A 27,923-nucleotide genomic window follows, 5' to 3' on the forward strand; every position below is an offset into this window, starting at 1 on the left:
AACAAGGAAATTTAACAGTATTTTATTGCAGATTGAAATTATTTAACAAAAGGTGGCTGACTTGCCAAACTGACGGCAAATTGAGGAAAACATCAGTTAATTCTTTTTGTTGTGTTGTTCCAGTGTAAATGTCTGCTTCCAAGTAGGGCTGCTCGATTATGGGAAAAATCATAATCACAGTTATTTTGGTCATAACTGTAATCACGATTATCCAAAACAATTATCAGTTGAAGTCGAATTTGATGTTGCCGTCAATTCACTGTACTGGTTGTTACCAGGTTACGGGGAAAAATAGCATGCTCAAAACATCAAACCAGATAAGAGAAACTGAAAAGCAATATGGTGTTTACGCCATCACAGAGAAGATACATTTAAAGACTCATGCTGTGTTCACATCAGTCGTGAATGAAGTGTCAAGAGCCAGTGACTTACATGTTAAGTCAATGCAAACGCGCGAATAGACATCCTACGGCATCATTGATGCAAATAAGAAGCCAGTTAGAAGCACCACTGAAAGCCTCCATCATCCAGGTTATATTTCTGGAGGAGTTTATGAGACACGGCCCTAAACGTATCTACGCTGTTTTTCAGCCTTCATAAAACACATAAACACTGTTATTTTCTTAATAATATCAATGTTAGCCATTTAGCAACGAAGCTAGAGTCACCGGGCAGACAGAAGCCCTGCCCATCACATGAATCCACGTCTGTTCTGAAGTGAATTTGACAAGTGAATGAAGCAGGGTGTGATAAGCGAATCAAGCAGGGTCTGACGCGCGAATCAAGCAGGGTCTGACGCGCGAATCAAGCAGGGTCTGACGCGCGAATCAAGCAGGGTCTGACGCGCGAATCAAGCAGGGTCTGACGCGCGAATCAAGCAGGGTCTGACGCGCGAATCAAGCAGGGTCTGACGCGCGAATCAAGCAGGGTCTGACGCGCGAATGAAGCAGGGTTTGACGCGCGAATGAAGCAGGGTTTGACGCACGAATGAAGCAGGGTTTGACGCGCGAATGAAGCGAGTAAACTCAAATGTTCACCTGGTTATTTACGCGTGAATAGCGTGATTGATCCACGCGTTCCACGCCTAGTGTGAACACAGCATAAAAAGAACAAACCTAAAATGCATGCAAGTGTCAAATAGTCGCAATCAAATGAAACTTTAGTGACAAGGCAGCACTACCCCGACCGGGCCAGAAATTATCTTGTCTACTGTCCCAAGCATCTCTTGTGCTGGCCTTGGGCAGTCCTTACTGTTGAGCCCTGAGTGCTGTGCATTGTTTGTTTAACCCTTTAAGGTGACATGCTGACTGACTGACAGACATGGCTGCGCAATGCGTGAGGCCAGCAGACACGGAGTAGCTTTCAGTTAAGATGAACAGTTTCCATAAGTATACTTTATAGATAAAGGTTAATGACTCTGCATACAACACTTTATTTTGCTGGAGTTTACGGTCATTTCACTTTACTTCAGGGTGCATTAATGCCACGGGTCTATTGGAGAAATTCAGAAATATTCCTAGCAAATCTAATAAATATTGGAGACATACTCATTACATAAACACACTAAATCGCACTTCAGCAGCGTTTATTTGAGAGCGCACAAGAAGATCTGCACTTGAGCAGCGTATATTTGAGCAAAAAGTTTTGTGCAAGAAAAAACAAGTTTTGTTTTCTCTGTGAACAGAGAAAATCGGCATGCAAGCAAAAAGATGCATGCTCTTATTACATAAATGTGATCCTGAGTTGTAATACAGCGCTCACAACATTCGTCAATCAAATAACAACCAATGGGTAATTGGTTGATTAGTGTAAAAAAAATCCTAGAAGAAACACTGGATAAGCATCTGGGCAGATCACCTACTGCACCTTTAATTAGACTGACATGTTTACTGTTCCAAAATATTTTAAATGTCTCTTAAAATGAAATATATTGTGTTCAAAGGAGAAAAAAGTTTTTTTTTTTTTTTACCCAGACATTTAAAAAAGAATAGATTTTAGTTCAGTAATCACAATACCGTAAAGCACAATACTGTATTATTGATCAAAATAGTGCTAGTGCTGGATGATGAAACTATAAACAGTTGTAAACAAAGTGTCTGCTCATGTGGCAACACGTGTCAGTAACAGGAAGCTTGTGCAGTGTCAGGACTGTTTACAGAGGCTAACGTTAACAATGCTGAAAATAATTTTCCGTTTCTTGCACATACATGTGACGTCAGTTTACATGATAAGTCCCCAATATAACCTCGGGATTTGTAACCTTATTCCCACTAAATGTTACCTTTTTGAAAAGCATGTTCACAGTAAACCAGACTCCAATGAGAACAGCAGCAGTCGAGTACACATATAACCTGTTCTGCCACAGAGCCTGCAGGTAACCCTCAGTGTAATCCCTCATGTCGTTCAAAACACCTACGAATACATATTAAACAGTACACAAAAAGTCACAACACTTAATCTGTAGGTTAAAGATGTAAATAAACAATATGTGACATTAAATACTGATTGAAAAAACACTCGATAATGAGTAATTGCTGTCTCAAACCTATCCGGCATTTTTGTAAAACCTGAAACATGGTGCGTTTGTTGTCCAAGACTGCAGTTTAGGTAGATTGCTAAGAATTTTTTAAAGAGAGTTCGGCTGCAGGACTCTTATAAATATAAAGGTAAAGTTGGTTTTATATTCACATGCTCTGACTTATTATTTCACTGAAGTGTTCGTTGCAAATTCGACAAAGTAAAATCATATTAGCAGCCAATGACTATCAGCGTAGGCTTCAACATTGTTCACACTCAAATAAACAGTGTTAATGTTGTTTTCAAGTCATATTTACATATATTTGAGATCGAACAGTCAAAGTATCATGGTAAACAACATAGAAGCGTGTCACAAGTTGTCACTAAACGAATATGCGAACATAAAACCAACTTTACTTAATTATCAAAGTAGGCTACAACATGTTCACAGACAAATAAATAGTGCAAATGTTGTTTTGAAGTCATACTTTCACGCTATTTCTGACCGAATATTTAAAGTACCATAGTAATATAGTGAGCGTGTCACAAGTTGTTACTGAAATATGCAAATATAAAACCGGCGTGTCAATCATTATTGCCGCGTTTTCGTAAAACCTGAAACTCGGAATGTGCGTGTGTTGTCCAAAAATGCAGTCTATGTAGGGAGCCAAGTAGATTTTGGGACAGAGTCCGACTGCATGATTTCTTATAATGCAGCAAACTGTGCTCGTGGACACCATTTTGAACATAACAACACTGTCTGCTATGATAAGTTATTTAATGTAATATATTTTATGCTGTTATCAGCCACGCTTTGCAAAATAAACCCACCTGACATCTCAGCGCCGACTGCAGAACACACCAAACCCGACAACACCGATAAAAACAGCATCTCATGTACTCTCTCCATCAACACAGTCCAGTAAATAAATGTTTTACAATAACCAGACTAAGATTTAACTTCATACGTCGCAGATATAAATAACGGGCTAACTTTACGGCTGCATGTCGCAGGACGCCGCCATATTGTTATGACAGGAATTCTGGGAAATTAGGTCATCTCAGGTCATTAAGCTCCACGTGAGTCTTCGAGTGTTCTCTGCTTGCATTCTTATTCATATGAATTATTAATGTTGGTGCGAAGAAGGCGAGAAGGTTATACCTTTAGTCAAACATGGCCCCAAAGGTTCTTTAGATTCGTTTATTTTTGACAACACAAACCTTTTAGAACTCCTCTCAGTTCTGCGTCAAACAAAGATACTCGCGTGGTTATTATTAGTTCTCTGATCGTTTTACCTGCTTGCATAGGTTTTCGGAAAAATATATTTGGTGACATATATTGAGATCATGTTTGGCTTCTTCGGAAAAAAAATTATCTAATAAACTGTTGAATTCATAATTTTCTACCCAATAGCCTAAATATCAAACTAGGTAAATTTAATAACAATATTTCCCCTAAGTGCTCATTTGCAATCAATATGATGAAACACTAAATGTACTCACTGCAAAGTATTTTGCGTTGACTTTTCCGTAAAATTGCATTATTTGGTTACTCTCTGATCCAACTCATTGTAAATTTGTTATTAATTTATTGCTTTTACATCCATAAATCTAGATAATCAAAGAAACACCCTTACTTTTTATATTTTCAGAAAGGACTTTGCTTTATATGTGAACTTTTTAAAAGACTATCAATTATATTGCATGTAAAACTAAGTGTAAATAATTTAAACTTGTTTAATTCGCTGGAATTTTATTTATGTAACCCTTTTTGTCTCTTTGTTCATATTGTATCTTTGTAATGTTCTTTCTTGCATAATAAAAAATAAGAATAATTTATTAGTTTAAATTATCAAATAAGCAATACAAATTATTATTGTTGTTGTTGTGAATGGCATGGGCTGTTAACTAAAACTTTAGGCATTAAGCTACCAATGTGTTATTTGAGATACATTTTTTCTAGGTTTAATATGTTAAAGTTATGTTGACTTACTTATAATTCCACCAAAAAAATAAAAAATAAAAACCTTTTTTAATAATTTTTTAACAAAATAACAAAAATGTGGCATTTCCAAACATGTATATATTTATTTTTAGACACAAATGCTATGGTTTAACTTCAGAAGATTAAAGAAATGAATATTTGGTGAGATAACAACAAACACAGATAAAATACTAAAATTTAAATTAAATTGTTGATGAAAACACAAAGTTTAACTACTAATAAAACAGCCTGACTTTCTCAAGGATATACTAAAACAACAATGCATAACAATTTTTACTATCATTATTCACTTTTATCATGTGTTTAATCAATGATTTTAGAAATTCCAACTAATTACAGACAAGTATTATTACAGATCTTTAATAATAATAATAATAAAGCATTTTCTGCATATTTTAAAAACATAATAAAACATATTACAAAGTTAGATTTCATCAAATGAATCATGGCATAGTCTGTTGTCCTCACTGTCAGTTTCACAGGCTCTTGGTTCTTTGGGTTTTGCGCTTGTGTTGGACGACTGCAAGTGTAGTGAAAAAGTTTCCAGCAAACAGAACCATGAAGCAGAAGCCACACATGGACACCTGCAGGAAAAATACATTCAGACACAATACATTAATCACACTATTAACAGATTTCAGTATTCACGGTGTTATATGATCACTTCAGTTTAATGATGTTAGTTCACAGCAACACTGACCTGCCATTCTCTACATTCAGGGAGCCGAGCCAGTCTGAAGAGGGAAAAGCCGTTGCAGAACTGCCAAAACTGTTGGGAACACAACACAACATATACAGGTAAAGTCAGAATTAATAAACCCCTTTTGGATTTTTTTTCTTTTTAAAATATTTCCCAAATTATGTTTAACAGAGCAAGGACATTTTCAAAGTATATCTGATAATATTTTTTCTTCTGGAGAAAGTCTTATTTGTTTTATTTCAGCTAGAATAAAAGCAGTCTTTAATATTTAAAAAAAAAAAAAACATTTTAAGCTCAAAATTATTAGCCCCTTTAAGCTGTAAATTTTTTCGATAGTCTACAGAAGAAACCATCATTATACAATAACTTGCCTAATTACCCTAACCTGCCTAGTTCACCTCATTATAGTTAAGCCTTTACATGTCACTTTAAGCTGTATAGAAGTGTCTTGAAAAATATCTAGTCACATTTTATTTACTTTCATCATGGCAAAGATAAAATAAATCAGTTATTAGAGATGAGTTGTAAAAACTGTCATGTTTAAAGATATGTTGAAAAAACCTTTTCTCTGTTACAGAATTTGGTTGAAAAAAATAAACAGGGGGGCTAATAATTCAGGGGGCTAATAATTCTGACTTCAACTGTACCTTAAAACATGCAGATAATGATTATGTTTTGTGTTCCATTTAATATGCTATACTCCATTTTTAAAGCTTTAGTTATTAAAACATGACAAATGGCTTTGAAGAGACTATCAAAAAGAGAACATTAGACTTATCCTAAAATAAACACTTTAAAAGAATAAATAAAAGTAAAAAAATAAAAATAAAAAACGCGTTGTTTAACGATTTTCAAATATGCCTCAAATATTTTTACATCTTCCCAGGTTTGTAATGTTTTGAGAATGATTAGAAAATCGTGAAAGAATAATTTAAAAAATTGTTTGCAACAAAATAGCATTTCAAGAGATTTCCACCGAAATAAAAACTATTGTTAAATTTATGAATAATAATAATAATAATAATAATAATAATGATAATGATGATGATGATGATGATTATTGATGATGATTATTGTAGTTGCATTTGGTATTATTATTATTATTATTATTATTATTATTATTATTATTATTATTATTATTATTATTAATTACTTTAGTATTTGTGTTATTTTTTAATTTAACTGCTGTAATTTGAAATAAATAATTATTATTATTGTTTTATATTATAAAGATTATTATAAATAATATTCTCAAATATTTCCCATGTAATATTTACTAGAGAAGATTTGACACATTTTTAAACTTAATGGTTTTAATAACTAATTTAAAAAGCTTGTTTATTTTGTCTTTGCCATGTTAATAGGTTGACTTGAAAAATTAGGTTAGTTAGGTAAGTCATGTGACAACAATGGTTTGTTCTGTAGCCAATTAGGAGATAATAATATAACTTTTAATTCATATTCTTCAGTCAAACTAAAGAAACTTCATCTGAAATTTAAAACCCAACAGTCAACTTTTTCAAATGAAATGAGTGTAGTTACCTCAAAATTGACTGAAAGTTAATTTTACTCATTTGAAAAGAGTTTTGAACTCAGTGTTAAAGGTACTGAGTTAATTAAATACCCCAACTTAAATGGTGTAAGTTCACAGTTCTCATATAGATTAGTTTTTCAACTTTAATGGTTTGTTGCGACTGGTTTCCTCAAATGGTTTAAGTTACCCTCACTTTTTGGGTTTTACAGTGTGGTAAATACTGTGAAAATCTCCATGCTGTGTTAAACACCTCTTGGGAAATATTTGTAAACATTTCACAGTAGTGCTAATAATTATGTTTATAAACTGTAAATATTAATATTACTGCACAAATAACTTTTCATCATTCCAATTTACCATTTTCTTTGGCTATTTTAAATACAATAATACACAAACGATTGAAGTCAGAATTATTAGCCTCCCTGAAATTTCAGTCCCCTATTTATTTTTTTCCCCAATTTCTGTTTAACAGAGAGATTTTTTCAACACATTTATAATCATAATAGTTTTAATAACTCATTTCTAATAACTGATTTATTTTATGTTTGCCATGATGACAGTAAATATTATTTGACTAGATATTTTTCAAGACACTTTTATACAGTTCAAAGTGACATTTAAAGGCTTAACTAGGTTAGTTAGGTTAGATAGACAGGATAGGTTAATTAGGCAAGTTATTGTATAATAATCATTTGTTCTGTAGACAGTCGAAAAATAATATAGCTTAAAGGGGCTAATAATTTAGAATTTAAAATAGCATTTCAAAAATTAAAAACTGCCGTTAATTCTAGCCAAAATAAAAATAAAATTAGACTTTCTCCATAAGAAAAAATATTATCAGACATACTGTGAAAATCTCTATGATTGTTAAACATTATTTGGGAAATATTTAAAAAAGAAAAAAAATTGAAAAGGGAAGCTTATTATTCTGACAACTGTACATCTTCATGGGCTGTGAAAAATCTTTATGGCTAATCAATTTTCCCATGTCCCCGTCTTCTTGGCTGGTGTGGCACAATTAAAATCTTAGGCCCTCCAAACACTTACATGACCAAGGAAGAGAAACGGAAGAAGGAAAGTCAGTCCTCGCCACATCCACGACTGAAATCCCTCTGTGCAAACAAAATGTTTCAGTATCATACAGTATTTACTGTGCTTTCCACTGTCAGATATTCAAAAAACAGCATAAAGTCAGTAACACTTACCAACAGTCAAATCCAGGTTGTGTCTTTCTCCTAAAGCTTTGAGTCTGTAGAGGCACCCACTCTGGTAGTAGTACTGAAGATACTGCACAAAGCCTAAAAGACAACAGGAGACGTTTACCATCGACATGTCTCAATACTGCAGTGCTGCTGTTTTCACCACAACAGATGTTTTACAAGGTTGTGTTTGCATGTAGAGTTTGCTTTTTACTTTGATACAAGCAGTAGGCCAGAAACTGTGTCCTGAAAGACTGGTATGTTTCACCATCCGGCCTGTGTTAACAACAGAAATACAGCTTTAGAACAAACTGATGCATTTAAAATCAACATTAGCCCGCCCCACAACCCCAAAAACACTTAAAAACAGCTTGTTTCCTTGTATGCCTTAAGCATCAGATCAGGGTGGGTGTTTAAAGTATAAATAAATTCAAAACTAACCATATTGATTTTATTAGCTTTATTATGAGACAAAAAATTATAAGTTGATCATAGTTCATTTTTACAAGTTGTCTAAATAGGATAGTGCGTTCAGTAACAATCTGTAAGAAGGGTAGGATCAGATTGAATTTGAGAAGCTTATGGTCACTGATCAATACCTCTGTTCCTACAAGTGAATCAAATGCCACTCCTGTGGAACAAAGCAAGTCCAGTGTGTGACCATGTTTGTGTGTCAGAAAGAGAACATGCTGTGTTAAATTAAAACAGTCTAACATATCCATTATGAACACAGTCCACATTGTCAACATGAAAGGTCAAATCACCAATTAAGAGAAGAGCAGGACAATGAGTACTGGCGAGCGTCAAAAATTCTGAGAAGTTTAAGACTGTCAGATTACATCTGCCTGAGCTATTGGGTGTGGCTAACATACTCAACCACGTCCCTCCAACTATCAGTTTTGACAACAAACAGAAATGGTGAGCAGAAGGAGTCTGTTAGGTTGTAATCACTCTCTAAAACCCTTTTCCTGATCTATTCCTGATCTTTTGAATGAAATGCCTACTTTACATCCAATCAGCTCGCAATAGAAATAAACAAGCCACGACTACTGTTTTCTCATTTAATATTCCGTTTTCTAGGAACTGCGTCACAATGCGGGGGGGGGGGGGGGGGGGGGGGGGGGGGGGGAAACCTGTCACAGCTTCCGGTTAATGTGGACTTTAAAATGCGAAATATAATTCTTCCATGTTGTGCTGCTGACTCTAATTTCCAAAGTCGTACTGCCCATATATGCACATCCTGACCTGATGAGGAAGAGGAAACATGGGTGAACAGCTTTTTTATTTACAGTTTTTGACGCACAAACAGTTTCTTGGAGGGGATTGGAACAACATGGGTAAGGAGTTATAACTGAATTTAAGGAGGGTATGAGGAATTATTAATTCATTCATTCCTTTTAGTTTCGGCTTAGTCCCTTTATTAATCAGTGGCTGCCACAATCGCCAACTTATCCAGCATATGTTTTACGCAGCGGATGCCCTTCCAGCTGCAGCCTATCACTGGGAAACATCCACGCACCCTCATTCACATACAGACAATTTACCCCACCCAATTCACCTACAACGGAAATCGGAGCACCCGGAGGAAACCCATGCGAACATGGGGAGATTATGCAAATTCCACACAGAAATGCCAGCTGACGTACAGTAGGCTGAGGCTCAAACCAGCCATTCTTGCTGTGAGGCATTCTTCCTTCTTGCTTTGAGGCAATTGTGCTACCCACTGCGCCACCGTGACGCTATAAGGAATAAATAATAGAATTTTAATTTTTAGGTAAACAAACCCTTAAATTTTGCTTTTATATTATAATATATGGCGATTCATTCTGCTGTGGCGACCGCTGATGAATAAGGGACTAAGCCGAAAGAAAATGAATGAATTATAATATATAAGTCCATAACATGCCATTACATTTCAAGTGTACCAAGTTCGAGTCCTGACATGCATACACAGCAAAATCACCAGTTAATTCAACTCTGAGAGAGTTCATTTTAACACTTTACCGGTGTAAATATAATCCACACTGGACAGAGTTAAATTAACATTTTCAAAAGTGTTAACAAGCTAACACTGTCTCAAGAGTTAAATTTTTTTTTTGTTTGTTTTGTCAGTAATTATTCACATACTTCACAAATGCAGTATACTGTTTTAGTCATGCAATATAAAATATGAGGACTTTATTATTATTATTATTATTATTATTATTAATAAACCAAAACAAAACAACATAGTTTCACATTTCATTTTTAATCAATCATGGAATCCCAATCTCTAAGATATAAGTTCATATTACTGTTATTGTTTCATTTAAATTTTATTTTAGCTTCACTGCTGAACTCAAATAAAACACAAAAAATCTCATTCAATTCTCCCCCTTTTGTTAATCTAATAATTTATTCTGAAAGATACCTTAATATTTAAGGTTAAAACACATACGATTTTTTTTTTATCCCTCCACATACAATACAGTGGACAATAAAAATATGTTCACTCACCCATCAATTGTTCCAAACCCGTTTGACTGTCTTTCTTCTGTTGAACACAGCTGAAGATATTTTGAAGAAAGCTGGAAATCTGTTACCGTTTACTTTTATAGCATTCATCTTTCCCAACTTTGGAAGGCAGTTTTTCCATATTTCCTCAAAATATCTTCGTTTGTGCACAACAGAAGAAATAAACTGATAAAGGTTTGAGGGTTTGAGTAAATTGGAATTTTTTTGGAGAACTATACCTTCAACGCAAAGTCATTTTGCTCCACACCCGATGTGAAAATGCAGGAAAGCTTGTTTACCTCCAACCCTTCATTTATTTTTTATCCTTCTCCCCCACTTCTTTCTTTCCCTTCACACATTCTCTTCTCCACTCAACTCACACAGGAATCACACAATGCTCAATACAGCCATGTGTCAAGTGATTTTAACCATTATGTTTGATATCATTTGAAATGTCTTGGTGCTGACATTACCTCTCTAACTCATTCAGAAAAAGTTATAATCATAATAAAGATTTGCAACTTTCTATTCTTTAAACTGTCTTCACAGGGTGTGCCCTTACTGGGGGCTTCCATTCAAATGACCACTTGTCCCCATAAGGCATGCACTCTTCAAATCTCGCATTCCACTCATTTAGATACACCTGGAGCAAATTCTGTCTCGGTCTAAGTATTTAGGCAAAAAAAGGCAAGAGGTTCAGGGCGATTGTGTAGCCAAATCAACCTTTACGCCGCACTGTAAAGAAAATCCATAAATTAGCAGTTTTTCGTATTTTGTGATTCACTTTTTGCCTGTTTATTTATGGTTTTGAATTGCATCATGGCACCTTGACATTTTAATGTTAAAATCTTTTTAAAAAATGACTTTTGTTGACATGTTAATTAGTTTGAAGTTATTAATTGTCTGTATTCGTGTTTTAAAAGACATTACAAAACCTGGTCATAAACTGCCAGAACATTCCCTGCTTTTTAATACTAAAATATCAATAAAAGTCACTTTGTTAAACTGCACAGTTGAATATTAACATAAAAAGTGAGACAGAGCAGAGATCAAAATAAACCATAAAGAAAGGGAAATGCCTGTGGATCCCAAAATACAGAAACTTTCAATTAACGTATATTTTTTACAAAGTATGTCTTTCTAAATCTATAAATCAGGTCAGGTATGCACTCTAAACTGTAAAAAAAATATCTGTTAATTAACAGTTTCCTCATTTTGTGATTTAGTGAAGTGTTTTCCATTCATTTAGGCTTGTACAATGCATTACGACAGCTTAATCTCTGCTCTGTTGACTTTTGATGTTGAATATTCAACTCTACAGTTGAACAAAATGATTTTTATTGACATTTTAGAAGTTTATTACAAGGTTTTTGTAGCCTAATTGACAACAACAACCCAGACAATTTATCATGTTAAACTATTAAAAATGTTGATAATAGTCACAATAAAAAATTAAAACATGATTCATAAAATACAAAAAACTGCTAATTTTTTACAGTGTGTTTTGCCTGTTAAGACTAATAATGTGCTTTTTTTTCCATTTAGAACAACAAAGAGTTGCAAAAACAATGTAAACATGGTTTAGTCTCAGGGTGTTGTTATTGTTATATTATTCTAATTACGAAGGTGAATTTTGATTACCACCAGGGATAGTTCACCCAAAAATTTCCTCACCATTTACTCACACTCAAGTAGTTCTAAACATTTATGAATTTCCCTCTTCTGTTGAACACAAAATAAGATATTCTGAAAAATGTTGGAAAAAAGCAGCCATCGACATCCATAATGGCAGTTAATAGCTCCTGCTATCTAACTTTTTTCAAAATATGTTCCTTTGCGTTCAACAGAAACTCAAACAGTAAAAGAGAGTGTGAGTAAATGATGACAGAATTGTCATTTTTGGATATACCTTTAAATTTACCAGTTAAAGAAGTAAGCTGGTCTGCTTGACTCGGCTATGATGATAATCATGACATGGTAGTAGGTGCAGCTCTATGGTTACTCCATAATATATTCTAGAATCAGCAAATAGTGTACGGCCTACTATAATAATAAAAATTGCTTCTGTCTAGTGACAATTGTACTCTAAACTCGGCCAGTAAATATTATAGGAATCAGAAAAAATGAGTATAATATAGGTGGCTCAGTGGTTAGAACTTTCACCTCATAACAAGAAAGTCGCTTTGTTGAGTCCTAGCTGGACCAGTTGTCATTTCTGTGTGGAGTTAGCATGTTCTTCCCGTGTTGGTGTGAGCTTCCCCCGGATGCTCTGGTTTCCCCCACAGTCCAAAGTTATGAGCTATAAGTGAATTGGATGAACTAAATTGACCGTAGTGTGTGTGTGTGTGTGTGTGTGTGTGTGTGTCTGTGTGTGTGTGTGTGAGAGAGTATATGGATGTTTCCCAGGACTGGAGGGGCATCCACTGCGTAAAACATACGGAATAGTTGGCGGTTCATTCCCCGGTGATGACCCCTGATAAATAAGGTACTTAGCCGAAATAAAATGAATAACTGAATGAATATAATGAGTATAATATAGAGTACAGTAACGAGTTAAACAGAATTATGAAACATTCACCTAAATCAATGATTATTTTTGGCAAAATTGTCTCATTAAATTGGAGTCAGATATGAGTGTAATAGCAACTATATTAGAATTGTGCATTGAAAAGACCATTGCGTTGAAAAGACAATCAGCCGCCATTGGACACTATCATTGGACCCTTACATTGCAATACAAAACTAGGATGTGAATTGTAATTTATGATGATTAACTGGTCTGAAATAAATAGTCTCACCAGGTTAGCATGACTCCAGACAGAAAGGTGGAAATGTAGTGGTGGAAAACCCACCAACCTTTAATCCTATTAAAAAAAAAACAACAACAACAACTAAAAACTCATCTATATATTAATATAAGCTCAAAAACAAATACATTTAAGTGCATTTATATACATCAAAAAAAGTAATTAATTACTAACTAAAAATTACTTTAAATCAGTGGTCACCAAACTTGTTTCTGGAGGGCCGGTGTCCTGCAGAATTTAGCTCCAACCCTAATCAAACACACCTGAACCAGCTGATCAAGGTCTTACTTGGTAGACTTGAAACATCCAGGCAGGTGTGTTGAGGCAAGTTGGAGCTAAACCCTGAAGGGACACTGGCCCTCCAGGACCGAGATTGGTGACCCCTGCGTTTAAATACTTGAAACAATATCACAAAATCACTAAAAATCTAAATGCATAGACAGATAATAACCCATATTAAAAATGTATATTTTTATATAGAGTCAGACAGGGTCTTTTAGCTTTATTAAAAAATAAAAAATATATTTTATGTATCAAAGTAATCATAGCACATTTCATTCAGACCATCATTGTTATTAATTTCTGCTTATTAAGCTTGTTCAATCATCTTAAAAAAAGAAACCTTTAGCTATTCTGCAAATTATATTTCTATAACAAAAATGATTACTCTGCTTTTTTTAAATGATTTACACAGAACTGTTGAATATGTACAGTGTTTAAGGCAAGTACATCAAAAGTAACTAAAAAGTGAAAAGTAATCACTTACTTGTAACTAATTGCACCTAATGACCGACAGCTTTTAAATCCATTATTATATTAAATCCAATATTATTTTCAGAACTGAAAGTCTCTGATATATTCTAACCTGGATCCATTGCTGATGAGGATGCTTTCACGGATGGTCAGTGTGCAGTAATACCAAACCAGCAGGAAGTTGAGAAGAGCGTCCAAGAATCTGCAGACACACAAGAAGGTGTGAAGTGTGATGTGAGGGTAGACTTTCAGACAGAGCCGTGTAAACTCAGTCAGTTTTACCTGTAGTTGACGAAGAAGCAGCAGATGAAGCTGAGCAGGAAGTGAGTCACCGTCACATACAGTTTAAACCGCTCATACTCATCTTTGTATTCAGCTCTGCAATGCAAATATGCTGTATATGAAACTATGCACAAAAAAGATGTTTGTATTTTTCTGCCAGCATAATTCTATACTGATTACATTTATTGAGATTTAAATCCATATACACTAAAAATGATTTATAATTATAAATATTTTATATATATATATATTGATTACTTTATTACGTGTTAATCAGTGGTGTAAAGTAACTTATTACAAATACTCAAATTACTGTAATTGAGTAGTTTTTCCTCAGGAATAAGTAGTTTTAAAAAAATGTGCACTTTTACTTCCCCTTGAGTACAGTACATTATTAGTGCAGTATCAGTACTTTTACTCCACTACTTTCCTTCAACCTGCAGTCACTACTTTATTTTTTCTTGTCTATGGGGATTAGAAAGATCAGTCCTGTGATTCTTGTCTAATCAAATTGCATATAGAAGATAAATCACATCATAATGATTTACCTTAAGAAATGGGCAATTTATAATTGCAGCAAACTGTTTGGAAGAATTAAAAATGTCCAAGATGATGTCTAAAATCTTTGCACGCAGTGATGTTACAGCTTCACATTGTGTGGACATTACCAATATGACGTCTATCAGATGTAGGATTTTGGTGGTCATACACAAGGAATAAATGTCAGTATTTGACATCAATATGATGTTGGTTTAAGATCTTGGCTCAACGTTGGATTTTGGTCACTTTCACAACCTAAAATCAATCAAATATCAACATCATTTGACATCGTTATTGGACATCAAAATAAAATTGTCCTTAGACGCTGACTAGACATTGAATTTTGGTCACCTGACATCACAACCTAAATCTAACCTAATATTAACGTCTTATAGCGTTGTGTGCCTGCTGGGCAATAACTAAACGCACTACAGAATGTTACGTTTACACACATTCACTAATTAGATGCAAATGCATCAGCTTTTTACAGTGTAATACTCACTACTCTTGAGTACTTTTGAAAGGGCTACTTTTTACTCCTACTTTGAGTAATATTTACAACAGATACTTTTACTCTACTTGCACTACATTGTTTGGCAAGTAACGATACCTAGCATAAGTATGATTTTTTAGTACTCTTTCCATCACTGGTGTTAATCAATTTAACATTTTTTGGTGTTTTTAGTTTAGTTTAGTTTAATTAAAATTAGAAAAATATTTCCTTGGCAAGAACCTGGAATATTATAAATATTGAAATTTTGTACAGATAAAATGGAATTTAATTAACTAAATATTAAAGATATTAAAAACTGGTTGTGAGTGAAACATTCATTATTTTCTTTTAAGTTAACTAACTAAAATGATTATAAACTGATAAAAAATTTAATTAATGAAAAAATGTTTTACCATGTATATATATATATATATATATATATATATATATATATATATATATATATATATATATATATATATATATATAAATAAAAACTTAAATTTTGTTATTTGCATAAACATACAAAATACTGAAGTTTTAACTATATAATTTTTTTGTGCTTACTTGGCATCTTTGCTAGGAAGGTTAACATTCACGCTCCCAAGGACAAGGCTGAGATAAATCCTTGAAAAAAAAAAGCAGAAGTAACAACTTCTAATATTTACTGAACTTGATGTAAATAAGCTGCTGAAATATTCTCATTTGAATAATCATGTACCCATTCTTCTTTGGAAGAAATGCTTCCATTTGAAAGATCTGGCTTGGCATATTTCGGATGTGATCTTTGGCCTCCTTTACTGCATTGCTCTCCTCTTCTGTCAGGCCTTTATTGAGTCTACAATTCAGAGCACAACAACCATCTGTAAACGTCAAAGTTAAATACTTATTAAATGAGACAAAACAAAAACACATTTTATTTACTTAATCAAAGATTTTAAATTCTCCTTTAAATTCTTTTTCTGTCGTGCCAAAGAGGCAGCAAAGCTTTTCTGAAGTTTGGACACTTCCTCTAATTTCTGCAGGTAAAGCCGATGGGTCTCCTGTAAAGGACAATTTATTTTAAAATAAAAGTTGTGTTGCACAAACATCACATGCAGATTTAAAACAGATTTAATAAGATCTTACCTGAAGCTGCTGAAATTCTTTCTCCTGAGTCTTCCATTCTTGAAGAGCTGCTGCGAGTGCCTTCGACATGTAGTTGTTTAGTTTAAATTATAAGATTCCTCTTAGTTAACAGGCAGATCCGATAATAACAAACTGATGTAAGCAGAAATGTTAAATAATTTGCTGGATATTCAGAGATCTTCAGTTTAGAAGCATTTCAGTTGGTAGTCTTCGTCGTATCTCTTATTTCTTAGCGATTGCAATATGGGTTTGAACTTTGTAGTGAACTTTGACAGACCAGCTTGACTGACCTTTAACACACTTGGTTGTCTGCGCTTTATAGGAAGGGCTATGTATTTAGAACAACACTGCGAATTCTGCTATATAATAATGTGAAATTGTGTTTATTAAAGAAGTTCTAGTAAAGATCTGAAAGAATTATTTCTTTAGAATTTGCCATATTCTGTACAACATGAAAGCATTGGATTTATGCTGCCTTGCCTTGTAACAATGGGTCAGGCTTCTAGTGGTGTGATGATGTGGGTAATATTTTCTTGGCACAACATTGGGTATTTTGGTACACACCAGAGCCTACCTGAGTTTTATATAATCCCTTTACTTCATTACCCATTCTGAACCATCAGGATAACACAGTGTCACAAAAGCGAATCCAAAACTAGTTTCTTGAACACGACAGGGAGTTTACTTTACAAAAATGGCCTCCACAGTCACCAAATGGCAACCCAAAAAGTGCACCTTGGAATGTGTTGTAATGGGAGCTTTTCATCAAGAATGTGCAACAGACAAATCTGCTGCAGCTACATAATATTCTGACCTCAATTTAGGGCAGAATCTCTGAGGAATGTTTCCAGCAGCAAAATGAATTTATGTTATACAAATCTGAGGCAGTTCTCAAGGCATAGAGGAGACCAACCCAGTAGTAGCACCCAATAAAGTGTCCAGTGAGTGTTCAGAGTCCAGTCATTCATGCTCTAAGGTCTCATGCATTAGTTGCATAATCCAATAATCCCTCATAAATTCCACTGGTGTAAAAGAACACTTGCGGAATACAAGAACAGCTGAAACAATGAGATCTTGACCTTTGGTCGACAGATAACATTCAGCTTACTTCATTCAGGTGTAATTTAAAGAGTTTTATTTCAACATCTTCATCTATACTGCCTTATCAGCTACAAATTTCAATGAATACGACATAGGCTACATTGATTGTCCTAACTGCTAATTTTATAGTATTGACTTTGGTTGGAAAGTTAAGGTTACTAGGTTTTGCTATGGTTAATTTTAGGGCATTAGAGACAATGTGTTGTTTGTTATTAGGCCTTTTAATAAGTATAACAAATAGTATAAATATTTGTTACCTCATAATCATTAGCGAATGTCAATCACCTTCAATAAGTGGGCATTTGTCATAAAACAAACAGTTGTTGTTTTTTTATTTGTCCACGAGCGGCCCCTTGCGTTCACTCGTCATTGAATATACGGACCGCGCATGCGCATTCCTTCGACTGTATTATTATTGACCTGAGCAATATGTAAACTGCGCAGGGGGATGGCCTGTCAAGAAACATTGGACTGCAAGCCCGTGGGGTGGGTTTTCAAAGAAATGCATGAAGGTGGAACTAAAGCAGGGTCTAATCTTACTGATACTATATGTTCTGTCTTGAAGATTCGCTCGGGTTTCTTCTGATCGCGGATACAGTGCGGCGGCGGCTGGCCAGCGGTGCTGGATGAAACCGGCCGGTGCGGTGACACTTACTTTTCAATGAATTTTTCATCAAACAAGTGATTTTACAGGACTTACTCGCTTGTCCGACTGAATAAAGTGAAAATGAGCGCCGTGGTTTACGTTTTATCCACGGTCACCGGATATGTGCTAACCTCGGCGTTTCTGCTGAAGTGTCCGTCTCTGCTTCACCGGCGAAAGAGAGAAGCCTTCCGGAGCAGACACATCTCTCACCGCGGCGGTGAGTGCACTGACAGCAGACCAGACCGGCCAGACAGTCGTCTGGGACTGTCTCTTCTCACTGTTCATACAGTAACTTTTATTTCGTTGTACTTCTAAGTGTTAGTAACTAAAATCTACTGAGTTATGATGTACAAGTGCTGACTAGGTAGGAAGTAAAGGGTTTTGGTTTTGATATGTAGTCAATGAATGAGTGTCACAGCAGCAACAACAAAAACACCTTTAGATTTTGCCTTTTTTGCCACAGATTTGTCTTATATATATATATATATATATATATATATATATATATATATATATATATATATATATATATATATATATAAAATGTTCACGTTGGGCCAGTGTTGGTCCATAGGGTTCATTATTGACTAGTACTAGATACTGGTCTTTGAATGGACACTGGAGTGGGTGGACTGTGAACCCTGGAAATACTTTACATACTATACACAGTCATGACTCTTGGTTGTGTGTGTGTGTGTGTGTGTTATTTAAATGTATTAATTGATTTGTTTTGCTTCAGGGGCTGGTGAGAACTTGGAGAACACAATGGCAGCCTTCAAGCAGTGAGTTGCTGTTTATTGCTCGGATTTGCATTGATGAGTGTGACTGCTTAATATGCCTAATATAATTTACAAAGTGCACTAAATCCCAATGTACACTTAAGTTTTCACATGTACGTGCAAGTCCACATTATATGAATTTTGCCATCAGAACAGTATGCTCAAACTGACCATGTACTGCCTGAGCTCATTTGCACTTTGAATTGTTTTGCATTATTTACTGTACTGTAGTTTGACCATATGTCAGTACTCAACCCGGGTAGGAAAAGAAATGGTGGAGTCAGATCAAGAACAACTACACATTGTTGAAGAGGGCAAAACAATAGATGGGTGGAATATAAAATGTCTGCAACTCTGTTTTAAACTATTACAAACGTATAAGCTTTGGAGCTTTAAAAGTGCAGACACTAGATGAGGATGAACTTTGGGCACATGCCTACTTTCAAATAGTATATATTTAGGGAGGCCATGCATTTGAATGTGCATGAATGCTAAAGTACACAAAAAAAATCAAGTTTACTTTCCTAACGTAATGCTATATGTTGACACATAGCTCAATCTCCCTTTTAATGTTTACTTCATTTGATAAAATGCACAAAAACATCTGCTGGACACATTTGTTGAGCCACAAATATGCCTTTGTACATAGAATTCGTCAAAGTGGCATCATCAGCTTATAAAAATACAAGAGAGATCTGAATGTTTATAAAAGGTAAGTGCTTTCTTTACTCTGCGTTTTGTTTTTTCCAGTGCTGTTAAACTAGGCACGGACATGTTGGAGCTGGACTGTCATTTGACCAAGGATGAGCAGGTGGTGGTATTGCATGACTCCAGCCTGAAGAGGTCGACTGGCATTAATGCATACGTTGCTGATGTGGCTTATGCTGTAAGTTCTTCTAATTATTTACTATATTCACACCGAAAGTCTAAATATTTATAATAGTGCCTGGCTGCAGACTTGCGCGCTCAGACATGCACTCAACAGATGAAGTGACGTCACTACAAGGGTCTTAGGCAGGGTTGGGTGTAGATGTTCTTGAGAGTGCATGTCTGAGCGTGGATGTGCACTCAATCTGCACTCAGACCCTTCTCAATATTTGAGACTTTAAAGTTGGTACCATACTATTATGCTGTGATGTTAAATTATGTCTGTCTTCTTAGGATCTTCCTCCTTACCTCTGTAAGCTTGGGGTCAGTTTCAAACGAGGTGAGTCTTCAGTCCAGATAATGTGCAAATAAAAGTTTGATTAAGGGTAATATATAGTGAATTAAAAATAAAAATCTGAATAAAATGTATTTAATATATGTAAATGTGAATTCTAAAACTGATTTCTGTCATTAATCAAATGGAATTTCATTTGGAACAGTGATAATGTGGGTCTTTTCCAAATTGAGGAACATTATTATCACATATTATAAAAACCGTGTGGATTTTATGCAGTGTGAGTGATTCTGTAGTTACTGCAAACAGGGATATGCTACCTAAAGACTTGCATGTCTGACTGTGGCATTATTCTTGATGTGTTTCAGACTGCTACTGTGAAGGAGGAGAAGACAAACGCATCCCCCTGCTGAGAGACGTGTTCGAAGCTTTCCCAAGCACCCCGGTAAACATCGACATCAAGGTCAACAATGACACCCTCATCAAGAAGGTGTGTGGGATTTGCTGTTCTGCTCAAATTTCATTTCCTCCAATCCTCTTTCTATGCTGCTGTTTGTCACTACTTAAATTAATCAGGTTAGAGAGTTGAATTTGTCTGAAGCAGACTTTTACCGACTTCTTTTTTTTTTTTTGTCAGGTGTCTGAGCTGGTCATTCAGTATAAAAGGCAGGATCTGACCGTCTGGGGAAACTCCAGCAATGAAATTGTTAAGAAATGTCACAAAGAGGTGATAAATATATACTTTTTTTAAAAAGGAAAATTTGTTTTAATCTGACTAAATGAAATGTACTAAAGATCTAAGCATCTGATGTTTTCTATTGTCTTGCAGAATCCACAAATCCCAATCTTGTTCAGTTTGCCTAGGGTGCTTCTGTTACTAGGTCTATTCTACACTGGCCTTCTGCCCTTCGTCCCAATAAAAGAACAATTCCTGGAGATTCCCATGCCTTCAATTGTTTCCAAGTGAGGACCATATTCATTTTAGTCATATATGTGTCAATGATGTTTAAAAAAAAGGTTTTCAAGCAACAGAAATAAGTGTGTCCCTTTTGTCCTGAAAAAAAAACAACAACAATGTCCATCATACATTTTATAATATTTTACAGAAAATATACCAATACAATGTAGGGTTGGGCGATGTTGACCAATTTTGGCATTCATTCATTCATTTTCTTTTCGGCTTAGTCCCTTTATTAATCTGGGGCCGCCACAGCGGAATGAACCGCAAACTTATCCAGCATATGTTTTTACACAGCGGATGCCCTTCCAGCTGGAACCCATCTCTGGGAAACACCCATACACACTTATTCACACTCATAAACAAACAATTTAGCTTACCCGATTCACCTGTAACGCATGTCTTTGGACTGTGGGGGAAACCGGAGCACCCGGAGTAAACCCACGCGAACGCAGGGAGAACATGCAAACTCCACACAGAAACGCCAACTGACCCAGCCGAGGCTCGAACCAGCGACCTTCTTGCTTTGAGGCGACAGCACCACCTACTGTGCCACTGCGTCAAATTTGGCATTGTACGATGTCTAATGTGAAACATCGCGATGGAGGATGACAACGTGTTATTTATTTATGAATAATGAATTAATTCATAACTAATTAATTATTTGTAGCCTACCGTTTCAACAACCTGACCCGCATGGTCTTTGTTTTACCCTTAACCAAATCATAAATAAATAAAGATAAGCTACACTCAAACTACCACCTGTCAATCACTTTTTCCACAGGATTCTGGTATGAATAGGCAGTGATCTGTGTCGTTATAATGGCATCGACAAACTTGGTTGGTAAAAAATGTAAAAAGTAGTATTTGAGAATTAGCTAAAATTACTAAGTACAAGCATGAAAGCGAAAGATTGAAGCAGTGTACTGAGCTGTGACACGTTACCTGATAGATTCAAAAGACCGAAGAGTCGTTAGATTGAGACAAAATTAATTAAATACCAAGTTTAACAACTATAGTGAGACGCGATCCAGCGGTACCTCCTTGATAAACTGTCCGTCGTGCACTGCTCTCTGAGGGTTTTGTGCTTAAAGCACCCGCTGACTGCTGGAGCTCAGATGCGCACATATGCTGCAGCGCATGCCAGAGTAAAGGTGAAGATATTTGCCAGGACCCGACGGGTTTAATTTCTATCATTTTAGACAGGGTCGGCCGGGCTTGGCTTGCGCAGTAAATGAATAGTCATGTGATGCATTTCGATTAGCATGAGAAAGTAATCAAATTGTTTGTTACAACATTAAAATCCCTTCCTGCAAAGGTAAAACAAATGATGACAGAGAAGTTTAAAAGAGTGAATTTTGACTGTAGTCAAGCCAGCCGCCAGTCCAAAAGGAACGGTTATTCTAGCCTCCAAGGTACATAGGCGGTCACTCATACACTGCGTATTACGGTAGAGCGCTAAACAGCAATGTATGTACAGCAAGGTGACAGGGAAGATGATGAGGTCACTCGCTACATTGAAACCGCTGTCATGGAAAATTAAATGGATGTTCTTGGCTGGTTGAAGATGAACAAACAATATACATTCCAAAGTCGAGGCTGAAATGCAGGGGTGACCGGGCTTTCGCAGTAGCTGGTCCTACTTTGTGGAATGCTCTGCCCCTCTGTATTAGGTCTATATTGTTGCTGTCAGTTTTTAAATCTAGGTTAAAAACTTACCTTTTTGATTTGGCATTTTATCAGTGAGAATTGTTTGTTTTTAGCTATAATAACTATTAGTGAGATTTGGTTGTTTTTACCTATATTAACTATTTGTGAGAATTGTTTGTTTTAGCTATAATTTTATACTTGTTCTTTGTGATTTATTGTTCACCACATTGGTCAACCTTTGGTTGTGTTTAATAGTGCTATATAAATAAAATTGACATTGACATTACCCAAAACTTGCAAAATTAGCCAGATCTGCTGGACGCACCATCCTGAGCGCAGGATTGTGCTAAAGCCATTCCTGTTTCTCCACAAAAACATGTAGCTTAATCTTGGTGAATAAAGGGAATAAATGAATATCAATTAAACCATAATATCATTGTGTAGTCAGAGTATATAGGCTAATGTTGGCATTAGGCTATTCTTTTTATGTTCAGTTTCACCATGGCCTTAAGGCCAGATTGTGAAGAGGTGGCAAAACAAATCCCACAGATCTTAATTTCGTTATTGCCAAATAATTTAGAATTTATTTTAATTTAATTTGTTAAGAAAGACTTCTTTTCATTGGTGTTGGCCAATTTAACGGCTGAGTGTTTGTACCTAGGCCTATTTAGAGTGCTGAGATGTTACAATGTTACAGACGACAAATTTTATTTCTTTGTCCCAACTTTCAAGTGGCCTATAACCTATGTTTGCTATGAATAAATTATGTTAAAACACATATAACCGACTCATTCAGGAAAAAAAGGCAAACAAGCTGTGTGCATGTGCACATTTGAATAATGTCGGGGTGTAAACAGGTTCATGCTTTATAAAGCTGTCAATCAAAATGTACTTGTCGGGCTTGGGCCCTATCAGGCCTAATTTTTATAGCCTTTGCTGTCTATAGAGAATGAGAGAGATCTCAGATTTTATCTAAAATACTTTAATTTGTGTTCCAAAGATGAACAAAAGTCTCATGGGAATGAAATGCCATGAGGGTGAATAATAAATGTATTAATATTGGGTGAATTAACCACTTAGCAAACCTTCTTTGTAAAATTAATTTGCATACACAATATTTATAATTTAATTAAAGTCCTCTTGCTTTGGTTGGATTAATTTGATACTACAGATGAACTTTGGATGCTCAGTGCTAGTGTGACAGATTCTCTCTAAAGATGTTGTTGGAGATCTTAAAAGTGATACAGATTTCATCTCTTGCAGGCTCAAAGATCCTCAGCGCCAGACACGGAGTCAGCGCTTCATAACATGGTTGGCTGACAAGTAAGTTTATGTACACATTGGCCCTCAATGAACCTTTTACCTAAATATTGACTTAACATGGTTTATGGGTTTCTTATGGGAAAGTGGTTAACTGCTTGCTTTTAATGTTTTTGCTCAATCTGACCTCAGTGATGATGGTAATTAAAACGATAAAGAAACATAAAACAAAGATAAGGAAACATTTTCCATTGGTCTTAGTACACAATGTAACTACTGAAGTGTCAAGCTTTAAATTGGAAAAATATCTAAACTCTTTTTAAAAATTTGGATTAAGATGCTAATGGTGCTATTAATCTGCTAATGCTAATAACCTGATTCAATGATTTATGCTAAGCTAAGCTAAAAGTGCTCCTGGCAGACCCAGAAATCAGCTGAATGGATTCAGAAACTTGTAAAATGAGCCTACCTCCAAAAAAAATAGTGTTTTATACAGAGAATACTTAGCCAGATGTTTTTAGAAATGTCTCACCAGGAAAAATTTTAAGTTACTTATACTTATTATAAATCCATTAGAAATTCAAAAATTCATATTTAATGTCAAATGTAAAGTTTTTTATATCTTCTCTTACTGTTTTATGAAGTTGTTAATACATAATGTGTCCTATATGGATCTTGCCATGAAATAGCTATAAGTTGCTGATAAATAAACAAACAAAAAAAAAGTAAAGAATCAAATCAAGAATTGAATTTAAGAAAATCCCAATTTTTGCCAATTGCAATTAATGAGTGACATCTCAACTGATACCATACCTTAAATATGGAGGAATGCTAATTTTGAATGTATTTTCAGGGTCCTCATGAGGAAATCTCTGTTCGATCATCTGACAGGCAGAGGAATACAGGTGAGTGCTAATCTTCAAGTCAGATCTAGGTCATACGCTACATGTGCTGTATGGGTTAACATTGCTATGATGTGCGTGAGCAGATGGCATGTGCTCTGAATGGAATTTCGCTCTGGCCTGGATTGTTACCATAGGATCTTTCCACTGATCTTTGTATTATTATTATTTTTTTTTCCAACCACAGGTGTACATCTGGGTGTTGAACGACGAGGAGGACTTTCAACGTGCCTTTGACCTTGGAGCTACAGGAGTTATGACAGACTATCCCACCAAGCTAAAGGAGTTTATGGAGAAAAACAACTACACTACCACCATTAAATAGGACTTGCTGGCCAAAGTAAATGATCAATATGGTTTTCCATTGATCTTTGGCCTCTAAATGGGTCTTTTAATTACCCCAAAGTCTGTGATGTTTATGTCTGTGCGTGTAGAAGTGGCTGCTATCAGTTCTGGATTCAACAAAGCCTTCTCAAAGCCAATCATATGTCATGAATCCTTCTAAAGCAATACATGTTATCAATAAGAGACTGAAGATTAATTATCAAATATGTTGAAGTGACGTCATGATTATCATGACATTTCTGTGAGGTTTACTCTACTACAGGCACCTTCATTGTTTTATTAAAATGTAGTTTAGTTTCATTACATTGTAAGGATGTAAATCCTGCTGGTATATTGTTGTTGTTGTTGTTTTCATCAGTTTCCACAATAACACTGAACTCACTGAAGAAATACTGTCTAAATGGCAAGACCGAAGCTACTGACGTTTTTTTCCAAGGCACTGAGAGTAAAGACTGGTATCAAGGGTTACTTTTGGGATTGTTGAGGGACCAATATTAAGAGTGCATTAGGTATTTAAATGTTTACTGCAGTACTTTGGTGTTTGATTGACATGTAATTTGTACAGTAAGAGATTACAGGGTTATGTGATATTTTATCTGTGACCAGTCAGAAATTTTGACACACCAACTCAGTCTTCGTTATTTTTATTTTTTACTTTTGACAATGTTAACGTGATCAAAGTATCTAAAACTGCAGTCAAAACATTTTATACAAGCAAAAAACTTGTATCTGTGCTACTTAAAAATCTTTTAATATCCACTCCAACATGGCCATACATACTAATACAATAATTTAAATTATAACAATGCATACAAAAACCAATTTCAAGTATTCACAGAGTAGACTTTAGCATAGAAGGGTTTCTGATCACGGGGAAAATATAGTCGTTCTAGTGTGTCCAAGCTTTTGACTGGTTGTGTTTGTTTTACTTTTTTGAAAGAAGTTTGTGTGTAATTGGTTCATAAACAAGTGTTACTTTTTCCAGGATAGGTAAAGATTTAAAATGTTGGTCCTTCTACAGTTTTGCTGTATTGCAATGGTGTGGAAATGTTTTGTTTCCCTCTTTTAAGGAACGTCTGTGAAAAGCAAAACCCATTTAGAATCGACATGATAGTAACGCACATCTGAATGGAGATTATCTGAGAACTGGCATAGCTAAGTATTTGTGGAGTTCAATGTTTTCCCCTTTTGTGTGGTGTTCATGGGTGTAGTAACTCCTGGATTTGTGTTGTGTTCAGTTTTCTGATTCGCATTTGCTCCAAGCCACTTTCATTGGTTGTGTATATTTAGTGCACTGTTTAATTTACGATAATAATATTGTAATTAAAAAAATAGGTTATTATAAATGGTATTTGGATTTGTAAATATCTGGTCAATAAATATGTTTTATAAATGGGTTTAAAAAGAGTGTTTTGACTTTATGCCTAAATACAACCATAAAAAAAATATTATGAAGCCATAAAATATTTGGATGTTAACTTAACTATGGGTGCTTAGGGGCCTCTGGATTTTCAAACACACCTTTCATTGCTTACTAATTTTGTTAACTAAACCTTTAACTGCAAATTGTTTAAAAATATTGCTTAGAAATCTCGACATATTAAAGAGAAAGTAAAAGTTCCTTGTTCCAAACCTTTATGAGTTTCTTCTGTTGAACACGAAAGAAGATATTTTGAAGACAGCTAAAAACCTGTAATGTAGACTAACCATGTTCCTTACACGTTTCGCTATTCAGCGCACTCAAACGACCACTCCTCCGCCATTAAAAGCCAAATAAGCATGTTTGTGTGATCATTCTCTTGGTGAATACCTATTGCACAATCCAAATTTTGATGTCTTTTGGACCAGTAGTTTTTGAGAAAAGATGGGAAAAGTACCACCTTCGCATGTGTACGGAAGATGATAGATAATAATAGTGTTCCGTACAGGGCGCATAACTCTAATTCACTGGCAAAAATGGGCATTGTTCGAAGTCTTATTAAAAACTTGTCAGAACATACTATTATCGTGTTTAATTTGAAGTTAATGATATATTTAATAAGTCTTATACGAAAATTTTAAATGAAATAGCTTCACAATAATTTCATTTTATATAATGTTTATTTTATTACAGAATGACAATTTAAAATATAAAAACATTAAATTCATGCAAATTAACGCTAACTTGACTGACCTTTTATGAATATAAACATCGTCACTGGCGAAGTGTTGCGCCATGCAGTCATCACCCACAACTGACGTTTAAATATTCCCATTTTAAAGCATTTATTAAACAAAGGATTATTTATTTAACAATTTGTGATAACATAATATTCACTTCATAAAGACTGTAATACTGTGTGATGCATAAATTAAATGCAAATGCATATTGTCATTGCTTTAAATGTCTCCCCTCCCAGGCAACACTCGCACCTTAAGCTTGCACACTGTCTATTTTCATGTGCATTAGGTGGACGTAGCAAATTTATTGAATTTGCTCGGAAACATATAGTAGCAAGGTCTCTGTTGTGCTTGGGGTTGAAAGAGTAAGAAATAAAGATTACACTGATATATTGCTTGCCTATGACCCATAAGTATTTATTCAGAGATTAGCGTTAAAAGGTCATCTGTACAGAACATCGCTGTGTACGGAAAATAGTTAGTCTACATTAACTATCGACTTTCTTTGT

General features: G+C 35.0%; 3 protein-coding genes and 1 long non-coding RNA gene across 8 annotated transcripts in view; 2 read left to right on the plus strand and 2 right to left on the minus strand.

The window, feature by feature from the left end:
* Positions 1 to 3,562, minus strand: part of tyw1 (tRNA-yW synthesizing protein 1 homolog (S. cerevisiae)) — a 129,615-nt gene extending 126,053 nt beyond the window's left edge. For all 3 annotated transcript variants that reach the window (XR_015508685.1, XM_087283138.1, NM_001077156.2), the window contains 2 exon segments: positions 3,349 to 3,562; positions 2,282 to 2,412 (listed from right to left, as the gene is read on the minus strand). Coding sequence is in view for 2 of the 3 variants with exons in the window: in XM_087283138.1 (XP_087139264.1) it covers positions 2,282 to 2,412; positions 3,349 to 3,427 (210 nt within the window). In the remaining variant the exon portion in view is untranslated.
* Positions 3,563 to 4,580: 1,018 nt separating this feature from the next.
* tmem120ab (transmembrane protein 120Ab) lies at positions 4,581 to 16,696 on the minus strand. Of its 2 annotated transcripts, NM_001005946.2 has the most exon segments (12): positions 4,581 to 5,106; positions 5,223 to 5,291; positions 7,804 to 7,868; positions 7,962 to 8,054; positions 8,170 to 8,231; positions 13,247 to 13,312; positions 14,121 to 14,210; positions 14,291 to 14,386; positions 15,891 to 15,950; positions 16,045 to 16,161; positions 16,248 to 16,366; positions 16,452 to 16,696. In NM_001005946.2, coding segments are annotated over 12 exon segments (1,014 nt in total). In that variant the 5' UTR covers positions 16,521 to 16,696; the 3' UTR covers positions 4,581 to 4,998.
* On the plus strand, positions 5,240 to 9,058 carry LOC147833631 (uncharacterized). Its single transcript, XR_015509214.1, has 2 exons — positions 5,240 to 5,320; positions 7,787 to 9,058. It is a non-coding gene; the product is annotated as an uncharacterized LOC147833631 (long non-coding RNA).
* A 1,258-nt stretch (positions 16,697 to 17,954) lies between the features above and the next one.
* On the plus strand, positions 17,955 to 26,659 carry gdpd1 (glycerophosphodiester phosphodiesterase domain containing 1). Of its 2 annotated transcripts, XM_087282793.1 has the most exons (11): positions 17,955 to 18,038; positions 18,118 to 18,415; positions 18,938 to 18,980; positions 19,728 to 19,863; positions 20,139 to 20,184; positions 20,508 to 20,629; positions 20,777 to 20,866; positions 20,969 to 21,102; positions 24,011 to 24,070; positions 24,861 to 24,912; positions 25,097 to 26,659. In XM_087282793.1, exons 2-11 carry the CDS (start codon positions 18,280 to 18,282, stop codon positions 25,232 to 25,234), a joined length of 957 nt encoding a protein of 318 aa, XP_087138919.1. In that variant the 5' UTR covers positions 17,955 to 18,038; positions 18,118 to 18,279; the 3' UTR covers positions 25,235 to 26,659.
* Positions 26,660 to 27,923: the final 1,264 nt, after the last annotated feature.

Source organism: Danio rerio, chromosome 15 (genome assembly GCF_052040795.2).
Source record: "Danio rerio strain M-AB ecotype USA chromosome 15, GRCz13ab, whole genome shotgun sequence".
NCBI lineage: Eukaryota > Metazoa > Chordata > Actinopteri > Cypriniformes > Danionidae > Danio > Danio rerio.

What these genes read in the sequence shown, in the direction of transcription:
- gdpd1 (XM_087282793.1), top strand. Translation starts at nt 18,280, where the DNA reads ATGAGCGCCGTGGTTTACGTTTTATCCACGGTCACCGGATATGTGCTA. An exon ending in ACACATCTCTCACCGCGGCG is followed by an intron (nt 18,416 to 18,937) that starts GTGAGTGCACTG and finishes GTTTTGCTTCAG; the next exon opens with GGGCTGGTGAGAACTTGGAG. An exon ending in ACAATGGCAGCCTTCAAGCA is followed by an intron (nt 18,981 to 19,727) that starts GTGAGTTGCTGT and finishes TGTTTTTTCCAG; the next exon opens with TGCTGTTAAACTAGGCACGG.